The 14,407-nt window shown below is 43.5% G+C and overlaps 1 protein-coding gene across 1 annotated transcript in view; it reads left to right on the top strand.

Moving 5' to 3' along the window:
• Nucleotides 1–1,267: 1,267 nt before the first annotated feature.
• Pla1a (phospholipase A1 member A) overlaps nucleotides 1,268–14,407 on the top strand; it is a 35,385-nt gene continuing 22,245 nt past the window's right edge. Inside the window, exons 1-3 of the mRNA XM_013019288.1 lie at nucleotides 1,268–1,536; nucleotides 11,064–11,265; nucleotides 13,677–13,854. Of these exons, the coding sequence (XP_012874742.1) occupies nucleotides 1,464–1,536; nucleotides 11,064–11,265; nucleotides 13,677–13,854 (453 nt within the window). The 5' untranslated portion in view covers nucleotides 1,268–1,463. The remainder of the gene's footprint in view (nucleotides 1,537–11,063; nucleotides 11,266–13,676; nucleotides 13,855–14,407) is intronic.

Below are 14,407 nucleotides of genomic sequence, written 5' to 3'. Positions count from 1 at the left end.
ATCTTATAAATGCGTTAGAAACAAATGCATGGAAGAAAAAAACATTAGAATACATATCTAAGGGTTCATTTTCCTAACATCACATTATCTGACCTTTTCCGCTTGACTCATACGTATACTAGATATTGCAAATAAGGGAAACCATGGGACCTATGTTTCTTTGGGCCTGGCTTACTTCTTAAGTGCTTTTCTTGCAGTGATGGCACAGTACCAATGCCTCTTGAAGGATGAGGTCTGCACAGGACAGGGATCCAGAGCATGGATTCTGGGGCTAGATTATTGTTTTAAATCCTAGCTTTACACAACTTTGTGCAGATTCCCTATCCTCTCTACGCCCTGACTGCAAGATAAAATACACAAGTCCACGGGGCTCACTTTCTAGTTAGTGTTCAGAAAGGAAGATCCTGGCCTGCAGCTGTGACTTTGGCTTTGCAATTTAGGGAGTGCCGGGGCCCTGCCCCATCACCTGCCTAGAAATAGCTCCCTGTGGTTTCTGCCACTCCTTGGGGGGAAATGGTTAGGCAGTAACACCATCCCCCCTCCCGTTCCAGGTCCAGCTTTGTCACTTCTACCAACAGAGTCTTGCTAGTGTATTTTTCCTTTTCTACTGTTTTGTTTTCTTCATCTGTACATTCAGAATTTGCATATCTCTTTTTAGAGGTTAGACTTACTTTACTCTCAGGACTCTAGTAAAAGGTAGTGCTTGGGCCTGGGAAAGTGAGTTAGTAGTAGAGTGCTTGCCTAGTATGCATGAAGCCCTGGGTTCAGTTTCTCAGTATCACATAAACAGAAAAGGCTAGAAGTGGTGCTGTGGCTCAAGTAGTAGAGCGCTAGCCTTGAGCAAAAGAGGCTCACAGACAGTGCCCAGGCCCTGAGTTCAAGTCCTGGGACTGGCAAAAAAGAAAGAAAGAAAGAAGGTAGTGCTTTCTAGAAACAAATTTAATTTTCATCTCATATTCTGTCCAGTAAATATACACTGAGCATGTTTCCTGTGCTCCACTCTGTGCCGGGTCCTGGAGATTCAAAACTAAAACGCAAGTTCCACCCTAAGGGGCTCAGGCTTCTGAGCAAGACAAACATGTCCACAGAAGATTCCAGCACAGTGAAGCTTTTGTAACTCCTGAGAGATAAAAGACTGACTTGCTCATCACTGGCATTGTGATGGGAAATGGGAAATCATTTCCTGATCATGTTTGGCTCAGAGAGGAAGAACAGGGTGTTTTAATGTCCCCTGGTTTCAAGGAAAAAAGAAAAGAAAAAGAAAGTGTTTATTTTCCTTGAGAAGAAGAAACTGAAATCTGAAATATTTGGAGGCTGAACAAATAGGAAGAGTTTATTTTTCTTTGACTGACCACATGGCCAGTTAATGATTAGTAAGCCCCAAGTGGGAGTCTGGACTATTTGAACTCTTGGTGTTGGGGCTTGCTTTGTACCAGCTCCAGCTCTGAGACCCCAGCTCAGTCATGACCCCAGTCTTCTGGGAGAGAAGTTTCTGGTTGTGGGGGTCCCTGCTGTGGTTCAGCATTGGAAGTTCAGGTAAGCCAGGGGTTCGGGCCTTGGTTTGGAACTTTATCTCACCCAGAGTCTGTGTTTCTTAAACCGTCTTCTTTTAAAAAAAATTATTATGACTTTTTGTAGTTTTTTTTACTGTAAAAATGCTGTACAGAGGGATACAATTACATGAGCAAGGTAATGAGTATATTTTCTATTAAGCATTGTTACCTCCTCCTTTGTTTTCCCCTACCATCCCTTCCCTCCCACCTCCACAACTACCCCCCACCCTCCCACCGAAGTTGTAACGTTCGTTTTCAACGTAGTGTTGAACTTTCTTATGTAGTACTAGCCCATTGGAAGGTCCCCTAAAAGTCCTTTGTCTCTCCTGAGGTGAATGTAAAAGGGGGGGGAAGAAAACCCCTACTATCTAAGCAGTACACTTTCTCAGGTCACAGAAGATGAACTTCCCCGGGTGTCTGACTCATTATTCTAAAATCTGCATTGCTATTACCACCCTTGCCAACTTGCACAAATATTTAAGTTTTCAAATGGTTCAGGAAATTTTTCATAATGATCTTTTGGCATGGAGGTTAGCTATCTTTTCTAACCCTACCTATCCAAAGTTGAATTTGGGTTTGTGATGCCTATTGATGGGATTGTGATCACTGGTCCCTCCTAACCTCAGAGCAATTTCCCTCAAATACCATTTACATTGTATGGTATTTTTTTTTCTTTCCCCTGGTAAAGAACCTGTTATCTTTACACTTCCTTAATATAGCAAATGAACACTAACATACTGTCCTCCTCACCCCAGAAGGGAGGAGCCCTTTGGAAAGGATCTTCTGCCTGCAGGTATCCATATGACATATTACCTGTGGGTTGTTCCTGTTCTTCATATCTTTTTTTTCTTCTTAATGCTAGTACTGGGGCTTGAACTAAGGACCTTGCACTCTCCACTTGGCTTTTTTTGCTCAAGGCTGGCGCAGTGGTACTTGAGTCATAGCTCCACTCCTGGCTTTTTGCTGGTTAATTGGAGATGAGAGTCTCAAGGAGGGCTGGCCTGTAGCTCAGTGGTGAAGCACTTGCAACATCCTGGGTTTGATCCCCAGTACCCCCCCCCACCCAAAAAAAGGCAAAAAAAATGCACTAAAAAAAAAGAGTCTCAAGGACTTCACTGACTGGCTGGCTTTGAACCTTGATCTTCAGAGCTCAGCCTCCTGAGTAGCTAGGATTATAGGCACAAGCCACCAGCACTCAGCTTTGGAGTGTGCTTGTACCCAGGCCAGCTCAGGTAGTTTCTGAAGTCCTCCCCTACCTGTGTGAGGTGGCATTGCTAGGTCTTCTCCCAGCCCCCAGCTTCCTGGCCACAGGTCTCCTGTGCCTGCTTCCTGTGGGACATACGTTATTTCTTCTTTCCCTGACAGAATTTGAGCTCCCAAGGGCGGCTATTGTATACCCTCATCCTTGATGCCTCAGAGCTTAGGGTTTTTTTGCTGATTGAATGGCTCCTCTGTGGTTTATCCCCAGCTAAGCTCTGAGGACTTGAGATTTTTTTTTTAATTGGATACACCTTTTCCAGATGTTGGAAAAATTGCCTTGCAAAGAGGTTATAACTTTTTTTTATTGTGAGAATACCGTACAGAGGAGTTACAATTACATGGGCAAGATAATGAGTACATTTCTTATCAAGCATTGTTGCTTCCTCTTTGTTTCCCCTTCCCAACCCTTCCCATACTTCCCCCACCGCCCCTCACCCAATCCTCCCCCCCACCAAAGTTGTAAAGTTTGTTTTTTGGACATAACAACTTCTAAATCTCTTTGTTGCAATGGGTCCACCTGTATCCCTAGTTAAACGATTTGTTTTTGCCCTTCCCCTCCACACATTATACCAACATCAAACACAGTGAAAGCAGGGGTTATACTGTGGGGGAGGGACATACATAGCAACAAAGAAATCATCTTATAAATATGTTAGAAACAATTGCATGAAAGAAAAAAAAACATTTAAATACTTATCTTGGGGTTCATTCCCTTAACATCAACTTAGCTGACCTTTTCTGCTTGTCTCAGACATATACTAGTTATTACAAATAAGGGAAACTATGGGACCTCTGTTTCTTTGGGCCTGGCTTACTTCATTTAATATAATTTTTTCCAAGTCTTTCCATTTCCTAACAAATGGGGCAATGTCATTCTTTCTGATGGAGGCATAGAATTCCATTGTGTATATATTCCACATTTTCTTGATCCACTCATCTGCTGAGGGGCATCTGGGTTGGTTCCATATCTTAGCTATGGTAAATAATGCTGCAATAAGCATAGTTGTGCTGGTAGCTTTAGTGTGGTCTTGTTTGTGATCATTTGGGTAAATGTCCAAAAGTGGGATTGCTGGGTCATAGGGGAGCTCTATGTGGAGTCTTTTGAGGAACCTCCATACTGCTTTCCAAAGTGGTTGAACAAGTTTACACTCCTACCAACAATGTAGTAAGGTTCCTTTCTGTCCTCATCCCTTCTAGCAAGGTTATAACTTTTTACTGGCCTATGAGCTATGGTCCTTTTCTCACCTCTTTGCCAACATTCTATAGCATCACAGATTTTTAGAATTGTCAGTCTGACAGGAAGAATAGTATTACATCATTGCAGTTAGGTCGTATTGCTATGGTGATGTTGGTGCAGTGGCTCCTTCCCACCTCCAAGTGTCACAGCCGGCTCTTGCTCTTCAGGCATAAATCTGGATGCAGGAAGATTCTACTTTTCATTCTTCTCAACGATCATGCAGTCTCCTCAGACTCCCAGAGTTCACTGCCAGTTCCCCTCCATTCAGAAAACCTCCCTCCATACGTGTATCAGACTCTTACAACCTCAGCAGGCCTTCAGTTCCCACAACCCAGGCCTTGACCTCCTTCGGCTGTCCTTGCTCTGACCTCTACCCAGCAACTCAGCTGACCCTTCCTCTTCTCCTGGGCCTTCCCCAATTACCTGATGTCCAGGATCTCCTTGCCACTCTCAGTTCACGGGCATTCTCTGGGTGAGGGTCTTTCTAGCATCAGGCCATCCTCCTCTCATTCCCCACCTTCCCTCTCAACAAGCTGTTTTGGCCATTCCCTAGTGGAGTAAGATCTCCATGGAGGCATGAATACTCTTCATTCGGAGAATTTATTTTCTCCCTGGCTTGGCCAGACACATGGGAAGGTCACCAGAAATGTTGATTAAATCCACCCACACTGAGAACTGGCAGGTATTGAGCATTTGAGGAGCCTCATCCACGGAACACAATCCCTTCCCTTCGGCTGAAGACGTCTTCTAATGGCTATGAGTGGACATGGGTTGCTACATTTGGAGCTTTCCACCCTGGTGACCTGCAGGACCTCATTACCCAGCATCCTGAGGGGCTGGGGTAGGAGTGGCAATGTGTAGAGGGGGGTTGTATCTGTCCTGAGAAAAGTAAGGAGGAAGGAGGAAGCTGCTAGCAGAACCTTGTTAGTGTTTCCGGCTCCTTTGACACAGTACTGGCAATGCGTATGGGCTAGTGTCATCACTGTGAAGTTGGCCATGGGTGGTTTTGCCTCTGGTTCTTATCTTGCAAGGCCCTTGTCTCATGAGCTCTAGGAATTAAATTCATGAGCAAAGAAGGGTGGGTGTGAAAGTGTGGAATTCATTTACTGAGAAGAAAAGAGAGGTCTGATTGGTTGAAAGGGTTACTGATCAGTTGTCTGGGTCTGGGGGCTTTCTCTGGATAGCTTTTGGATCTTGGTTATACTTTTGTGATAATTAGGTGTTTGGAAGGTAGCTTGCTCCTTGGTCTCGTGTCTGCAGTATTTTGATTGGTTGTGCCCGTTAGGCTGTTGGGAGTTTGAAATTTACCTGTGGTTTGGAGTTTACATGTAGTTCCCATTCCAGCCCGTGCTGCCTTCCCTTTTCTTGCCTTTCTAGGATGAAGGAAAAGTTGAAATACTTGGACTGTTTCTATAGAGCAATCAGTATTTTTCCATCTACCTAGAAAAATCTTCTTCCAGGCCCATTGCCTGACTGCCTGTGCCTGTCTGGCTAACCTCTCTATTCCTGGCCACTACCAGCTCCTAGGGCTTTGACTAGTACTCTTGTCAGTTTGCGAAGACTGAACTTTGCAGGTTCTCTTTTCTGAGACCTTAAACTTCATGTTCCAAAGAGGAGGACAAGGTATGGCACAGTACATCTCCTGGGCTCTAGAAGAACGTCACAGACAGAGAGCAGCTGGCAGGTAAAAATGTGCCTCCTAGCTCTCTCTGGACAATTCATTTTTGGAGCCATCTGGTCCATAAATCCCTCCATGTACCTGAAGACCCTGGCCTCTCATGAAGGGGAAATTTGTCCCCCAGAATTTGACACCAGAGTTAACTACCATCTCAGAGAAGGACATACATAAATAAATAAATATCACTTTTAAGTCAAAAAGCATCTGTTGAGCATATGATTTTGCTTTCTTTTCTTGATGCTGGGGCTTGAATTCTGAACCTTAAACTCTTACTTGGTTTTTCTATTCAATGCTGGTGCTGTACCAGTCGAGCCAAGCCTCCATTTCCAAGCATATGATTCTCTAAATATGCATAGATTTTATAATAGTAAAAAAAAAACGATCCATTTCTTAGGTCAAAGCTTACTCGGCCATGAAATAGTTTTGCATCTTGAGTTTCTGTTGTCCTTCTCTTTTCTCTGGCAGCCTTGGGGATTGAACTCGGGGCCTCTTTCTTACTAGGCAGGTGTTTTTTCTTGGTGCCCTGGATAGATTTAGATCTGTGGATACTTTATCTGGATTGGATATCTTGGTTGTTCTCAGTGACTTGGGATTCTGAGGCCTGTTTTCTGCTATGGGAAACAGTGTGTATAGTAAGTTGAGTAGAAGTAGAACTTTTCTCTAAAACTAGCTTGTTTTCAGTTTTTTGATGGATGGAGCTAAGAGTACTGTTTCAACTCCTGTATGTTTCCCTTTCCATCTGATTATCTGTTTTTTTCTTTCTTGTCTAAGTTTTGATAAGTTGTACTTTTCTAGGAAATGTCCATTTTTAAGGAAAATAATCGTTTCAACTTTTGGGTGGGTATAAACATGTCCTTTTCTGGTTTGAAACAAACTGATTGTGTCTATATTTATATCCCCTTTCTATTTCTGATATTGTTTGTTTGTGACTTCCTTTTTTTCTTCCTCTGTTTTATCAAAAGTACATCTAGCTTATTATTCTTTCCAAAGAACCAGCTTCTGGTGTTTGATGTGTGTGACAGGCCCTGCTCTTAAGCATTTGAGAGAACAAAATGGATAAAATCCCTGCCTGCTTTGGCTGGAAGTCCTTTCTAAGGTGGGAAGATAATCAGTAAACAGTAAGTATAAAAGCATCAAATTGCATAATAAAGTAAAAGGTGATGGTTGTTATACAAGAAAGTAGACAAAGGTAAGAAAACTTGAGAGACCATGGGCAAGATCCACAAGCAGATAATAATTTAAATAGTAGAGGAGAGAAAATGGCATTTGACAAGTAGATTTGAAGGGAGAAAGGTGGTTAACATTCATGGCAGAAGAAACAGCTGTGGCTGAAGGAAGAGTAAAGAGGACCTGGCTGGAACATAGTAAATAGTAAGGCACATGGCTTCTAAGGTGTGTGTGTAGGGGTGTGGATTAGGTCATTTAGAACCTATAGACCATTGTGAGGATATCAGGTTTTATTTTCAGTGAAGTACTTTAGAGAATTTTGCACACTGGTATGACATGACTTAGTTTTTAAAAGGTAATCTTGGCTACTATGAGTCAGTTAGACTAAAGGGGCCAGAATGTAATCAAGAAAATTTGTGACAGTTGTGGCAATGATTCTGAGAAATGACCCAGGCAGTGAGTAGGTGGATGAGAATGGTTGTATTCTGAGTATTTGCTTTCGATGATAGCAAAGACTTACTTCTAGTTGTGTGTAGGAGACAAGAAAAAGAGCAGACTGAGAGATATGCCCAGGAGTTTGGCCTGAGAAATACAATGACCGAGCCACTAATAATGTTGCTTAGAGTTCACTGTTTTCTCTCTCTTTCTGTCATTTAAACTATTAAACTTGGTATTTCTTTCACTGTATTTTATTTAGAGTTGTTCTGTGACTTTTCTGAGTTTAACTTTTTAAATTTTTTTTATTGTGAAAATACTGTACAGAGGGGTTAAATTAAATGGGCAAGATAATGAGTACATTTCTTATCAAGCATTGTAGCCTCCTCCTTTGTTTCCCCTTCCCATCCCTTCCCATCCTCCCCCACCCCCCGCCCCACCCCCCACCAAAGTTGTGAAGTTCGTTTTTCCACATAACGATTTGTACATCTCATTGTTGCAATGGATCCCGAGTTTAATTTTTCTAATCTAACTCCTTTTATTTTCTTCCTAGTATCTGTATTTAAGTTTATATGTTCTTCCTGTTAAAAGATCAATGTAGGCACCGGAAAAGTTCAGAGTTTATCTGAGCAATTGATGGTTGATGTGTATGGATGGTCTAGTAGCAAGTAAGGCAGGATTTTACTGAAGAGATTTGAGGGGGGAACTTTTCAAAGGTACATATGGACAAGGACAAATAAAATACTTGATAGGTTAAAGAGGAGGAACAGTTAGGTGTGGTAGAAGGTGAGTGGCAAAAATCTTGACAGGTGAGGCTTAAGCTTTGTTTTCCCAGGCTCTGATGGCTCTCCTTTAGTTGGGTTCCTATTTGCATAGGTAAGAACTCAAGCACTGGAGCTGCCCAGCTGAGTAAATTATTTTAACCCCCAAGTGCTGTATTAACCATTTCACACCAATTTTAATATGCATTTGTTTGTCATTCTTTTGTTTTTCCATTTTTCATTATGATTATTCTTTAACCCATATATTGCTTGGAAGAGTGTTCTGTATTTCCAGATGCATTTGAAAATTACTTCTGAGGTTGAATTCTATTTTTTTTTTTTTTTTGGCAGTCCTGGGGCTTGAACTCTGGGCCTGGGTTCTATCCTTGAAGTTCTTTTGCTCAAGACGAGCATTCTACACTTTAAGCTACAACTCTACTTCCAGTTTTCTGGTGGTTCATTGGGGATAAGAGTCTCATGGACTTTCCTGACTGGGCTATCTTTAAACCCTAATCCTCAGATCTAAGCCTCCTGAGTAGCTAGGATTACAACTGTGAGCCACTAGCACCTGGCTTGAATTCTAATTTTATGGTATTATATTTAGATAATGTCATCTGGATGATAGTGATTCTTTGATGATTGTTGGGGTTTGTTGTACTAATAAGTTTTACAATATTATAACAAAATATTGGAAGCAACTGACTTGAAAAAGAAAAAGGTTTTTTAGCTTGCGTTGCTTCAGCTTGCGTTCATGATCAGATTCTCCATTCATTTGACCTCTCCTTTGGGCAACACATCACAGCAGGAACATGTGTGGTAGAAAAAGGCTATGTCTTCAGGAAGAAGTGGAAAGAATTTAGAGAAGTCTGGGGCTTTACATTCCTCTTCAAAGGCATGCCCCAATGACTTGAAGACCTTTTGAGGAATACCACAATTATACCCAAACGATAACACTTGCTTTGTGACATATTATGCTGATTTAAAAGGATTTAGTTCTGCTTAATGGATAAAGGTTTTCCTATATGATCAGAAGAACAGATTTCTTAACTTATGTGGCTCAAATATAATGTTCAAGTAGAGCCCTTTTATCCTTTCTTTAAAAAGCCAATGGCTAGCTGTGTGCATGCTGATAACCCTAGCACTTGGGAGGCTGAGGCAGACAAGAGTTTTGTAAAGACCTTCTCTGCAACTCCCCGTTCCATGGTAGTAATGTGAGGTAGGTAGCTCTCAGCAGCACCAGGGACTGGATGGTGTGTTTAGATCAGCGTGCCTAGTGGTCTTCCTCCAGTTCTCCCTGTAGGAGGTGTGAGGAGTCAGAGGCCCCAACTCATCATCTCAGAAGTCGACGTGGATGGAATGGGGGTAGGAGGTGGGGAGGATGCTGGATATTGAGATGAACCAGATTTTCAGCTTCTTGGGAAGCAAGAATTTGATGCTGCTTTTTTTCTGATTGATAATACAAAAGGTCCTTCAGTCACCTTTGCTAGAAATGACTAATTTAAAGATGTGGAAAGTGGAGGTATGGCTCAAGTGGTAGAGTACCAGTTGGGAGTGAAAAAGTCAAGCAACAGCACAGGTCATGACTTCAAGCTCCCCAGAAATAGGAGAAAGGAAAGAAGGAAGGAAAAAAGAAAGAAAGAAAGAAAGAAAGAAAGAAAAGAAAGAAAGAAAGAGTGAGTGAGTTTCTGCTGGTGCTGGTAGATTATATCAGTAATTCCAGCTACTCAGGAGGCTGAGATCTAAGATCGTGGTTCAAAGTCAGCTTGGGCAGAAAAGTCTATGAGACTCTTTTAATTAACCACTAAAAAGCCAGAAGTGGAGCTGAAGCTCAAGTGGTAGAGTGCCAAGGCCTTGAGTTTACATTGCAGTGTGTGCATGCATACACACACACACACAAAGAAAGAAAGATGTGTATTATAAGGTGCCATGGAGCAGGTGTGGCTGGTTAGGGCTTTTCTCAGCTAGAGAGGTAGCCACTGGCGAGGCACTAGCCTCTTCTCAGGACAAGTGGTTAGATTAGCAGAGGGCGTTTGAAGCCCTCTGAGATGGGCTGTCAGACCAAGGAGAGAGAGAGACTAGTCTCCATGGTAACTGCTCATTTGGTTGCCCAGGGTTCTTTTTATATTTTGTGTCTTGATTTTGATCTTAATAATAATAATAATAATTATGTGTTGGTAGCTGGCCTTCAACTAAGATCCTCATGCTCTCTCTTAGTTTTTTTTTTTTTTCCTCACTTGAGCTAAGCACCAGCTCCACTTCTGGCTTTTTGCTGCTTAATTGGAGATGAGAACCTCTCAGATATGTCTGTCTGGGCTGGCTTGAATTGAGCAGCTAGGATTACAGGTGTGAACCACTAGCTCCCAGCTTTAGGGCTGTTTTCAGATGTCGGGATTAGCATGTCAGTGCTGTATAACAACTGAGATGTGGGGCTGGAGGGGCTGGAGGTCTGAGACTACAGTGTGTATGTGTGGGGGCGGGGATGGTAGAGTCTGCTCCACACCTCCCTGCTTGGCAGTCGATGGCCTCATCTTCTTCCTGTATCTTTTCACACTGTCTCTCCTCTGTCTCTGTCTAAATTTCCTCCTCTGCGAGGGACACCAGTCATCCTGTGTGCCTTATTTGAACTTTGTAAAGACCTTCCCCATATACAATGGTCTTCTGGAGCTTTGGAGGTTAGGACTTTGCAGTTAGGAATTTGGTGGAGGGTCTTTCCCCCCAGCTCATAAGAACAACCCCATCGCCACCGTCTTTAACTGCTTCGAATTGAGCAACATTCATATTCCCCTCTGGTATTTTATCTTAGACATGAAAAATACTCACATTTGTCTTTTCACTCCAGAAACGCTTCAGCCTTTAGGCAATAGGTGAGTTATTCTTATACCAGCTCAATTCTAATAAACCCAGTGCCCGTAAGTCCAGTCTTCTTTTCTCCCTTTTATGGGCAGTTTCAATTCTGCTTTGTTTTCTTCTAGGGGATACACCTCTCACAACACAGCCAAAGTGCACCGACTTCCAGAACGCCAACCTCCTCCGCGGCACCAGCCTCAAAGTCCAGTTTCTCCTCTTTACCCCTGAGGATCCCAGCTGTGGGCAGCTGGTGGAAGGAAGCACTGACATCCAAACCGCTGGGTTTAATGCCACTCTGGGGACCAAACTCCTTATTCATGGATTCAGGTGGGAGCTAAACCACCGATTGGATATTCCCGCCGAGGAGCTAGGAAGGGACCATATGCCACAGGAAGTCAGTGGGAGGGAGGAGAAGAATGGATTTAGGGCTTTGTGGTGCTCCCTCATGTCATGGCTGTCTCTGAAGGTTCTTCATATGCACCAGCCACACACACACACACACACACAAACACACACACACACACATGTCTATTCTTGTTGATCACTTCTGCACTCATGTCTACACACTCACTGGCAGTACACACATGCAATTCTGGCCAAGCCATTGCACATAGAGCTTTGGCAGGGATAATCTCGGTCATTCCTGGGTGAACACACATTGTGTTGTTACTCCTGGAGCGTGGTTTGCATGATATTTGTCTCAGACAGTGAGGTCCTGATTTTCCACAATTACCCAGGTAATTTTTCTGCCCAGGATTTGATTTCCTGCTTTCACTTTCCCCTTAGTTTCAGGGCCTGGCCACTGTCCCTGAGCTTTTCTGCTCAAGGCAAGTGCTCTAGTACTTTGAGCCACGGTTCCATTTCTAGTTTTCTGGTAGTTAATTGGAGAAAAGAGTCTCACAGACTTTCCTGCCAGGGCTGGCTTCAAACTGCAATCCTCAGATCTCAGCCTACTGAGTAGCTAGGATTACAGTAGTGAGCTACCAACATCAGGCTTATGGTGTGATTGTTTATGAGTACTACAACCATCATATCCAGAAGTTAGCACCTCTCAGGAGCTAGGCACTCAGGTGGGCACAAAGGTACCATTCAGAAGCTCACTGCTTCCTGATTCTGGCCTCTCTCTGCCTCTTGGATGGCTGTACTCCAAACCCTGGCCATGTGATTCCTTCAAAGACCTTGCTTGGCATTCCAAAGTCTGTCTTCTAACAAGTCTTTTTTTTTTTTTCCTTTCCATTTGTTCTAGTACTGGGGTTTGAATTCAGTACCTGAGTACTGTTACTTAGCTTTTTTTTGTTCAAGGCTGGAGCTCTACTACTTGAACCATACCTTTACTTCTAGCTTTTTGGTTATTGGTTGAAGACAAGAGTTTGAATGACTTTTCTGCCCGGGCTGGCTTCAAACTGATTCTTAGATCTCAGCCTCCTGAGTAGCTAGGATTATAGGAGTGAGCATGGGGTATCCAGCCTTCTAACAAGTTTTACAACTGGTCACTAACCAAGGCTGAGTGTGTACCTACCTCCAATCCTAGAGAGCTCATGAGGCGTGTCAGTCTGCCTGCGCCCAGAACCCCCTAAACCACTTCCTGGGGCACATACCTGTGCTCCCTTCCACATGAGTATGTGCATATTGGGGTACAGTATGTGGGCAGGGATTACCAGAAAAACTTGTTTGACCTGTTTGTTGTACAACCTTTCTGAAAACTTTCCCATTATTCATATTCCAAAAAAGTGTCATTTTACTGTAAATTCCAGAAGGATAGGGACTGTACCTAACTTGCCTTTACTTCTTGGAAAACACCTAGATTATTCCTTGGTCTACAGGTACTCAGTAAGTGTTTGTTGAATGAATACATTAATGGGTGAATGAATGAAAACATCCTCAAGGAAACAGCCTTTATTCTAGAATGAGAATTAAGATCCTAACTCTTAGTCCCAAGGTACAAATTCTTTTCCACAATGAACACTAACAGCTGAGAGGCAGTAGCTCATACCTATTCAGGAGGCTGTGATCTGAGGATCAAGATTTGAAGCCAGACAGATACTAGAAACCTTGGGAGACTCTTATCTCCAATTAACCTGCAAAAACAAAAGGACCAGAAGTGGAGCTGTGGCTCAAGTGGTAGAGCACCAGCCTGGATTAAAAAAAAAAAAAAAGCTAAGAGACAGTGGCCACTGTTGGGTCTTCGACCGTCCCACAAAAGACGGTCCGAGGAAAGGTAAGTGCGGCACTCACCCGTTCCCCAGCCTCCCTCAGCCCAGGAGACAATCAGACACAGCAGGGAGCCAAATCCAGCAGGTAGAAAACTCATTTATTAACAGAGAGTAGCCCCTTTTTAAAGACACAAAGGGTGGGTGGTATGGTAAGGGAGGAAGAGGAACCAATCACTGTCAAGGTCACACCCTATCATTCACCTGAGCCTTCAGGGCTGGTTAGGCACTGATCAGAAGATCAATTGGGGTCTGCCCACTCTACTCTCTCCCAGAGCCATCTTGGCTGGCCATGTGCTCTACAGTAAATTAGGCTCTGCCCATTCAACCCCCTCCCATCGCCATCTTTGCTGCCCATGTGCTCCACAGACCAGGCCCTGAATTCAAGCCCCAGACCAGCACATGTGGTGGTCCTTCTCTGCTTTTGACTTTCCTCACTGGGTTTGGGACCCATAAAAGTTTCTATGACAATGGATATCAGCTGGGCAGGTAATTCCTCTTCCGTCTCTCCCTTTTGTCCCCTTCTAGGGTGTTAGGTACAAAGCCTTCCTGGATTGATAAATTCATCAGAGCCCTGTTGCAGGCAGCAGATGCCAATGTGATTGCGGTGGACTGGGTGTATGGATCTTCAGGAGTCTATTTCTCAGCTGTGGAAAATGTGGTCAAGCTGAGCCTGCAGATTTCTGGCTTCCTCAGTAAACTCCTGGTGGGTACAGAGAAGCTTAGGGTGGTTGAGGCTGTTCGTGGAGGAGAGGGTTGTCAGAGAGAGAACAAAAGTAACGTTTGCAAATCTTGAATTGGGCCCTTGGAGTGCTGACCTTGGGCAGGGTCTTGAGCCTCCTCTGCAAACCATGGTGACACAATGGATAGTGGCTGTGGAGGCCTGGAATGCAATTATTCCTGAAAAGGAAATGGCACTGTGAGAGGACTGTCAGGGTGCGCAGCCAGCAAGGGGTTGTGTGGTTCAGGCTGAGGGTTCCCCTTTTCTCTGAAGCAGATGTGGTGAGCACAGCATGCCCAGCTGCGGCCTGCATGGAATTGTCAACTGTCCCTCCTGTAGGTGAGGGGACTTTGTCGGGGGCTCTGAGCCTGAAAGAATTCACCAAGAGGCCGAGTGGCAAGCAAGGAAGCAAAAAAGCAAAGACTTCTTTACTTTCTTTTTTTTTTAATTTAATTTTATTTTATTTGTGAACATACTGTACAGAGGGGTTACAATTACATGGGCAGGATAATGCGTACATTTCTTACCAAGCATTGCA

Source organism: Dipodomys ordii, unplaced genomic scaffold, assembly GCF_000151885.1.
Source record: "Dipodomys ordii isolate 6190 unplaced genomic scaffold, Dord_2.0 Scaffold45, whole genome shotgun sequence".
Lineage (NCBI taxonomy): Eukaryota > Metazoa > Chordata > Mammalia > Rodentia > Heteromyidae > Dipodomys > Dipodomys ordii.
Note: the sequence above shows the minus strand (reverse complement) of the source record. Positions and strands in the feature narration are given on the sequence as shown.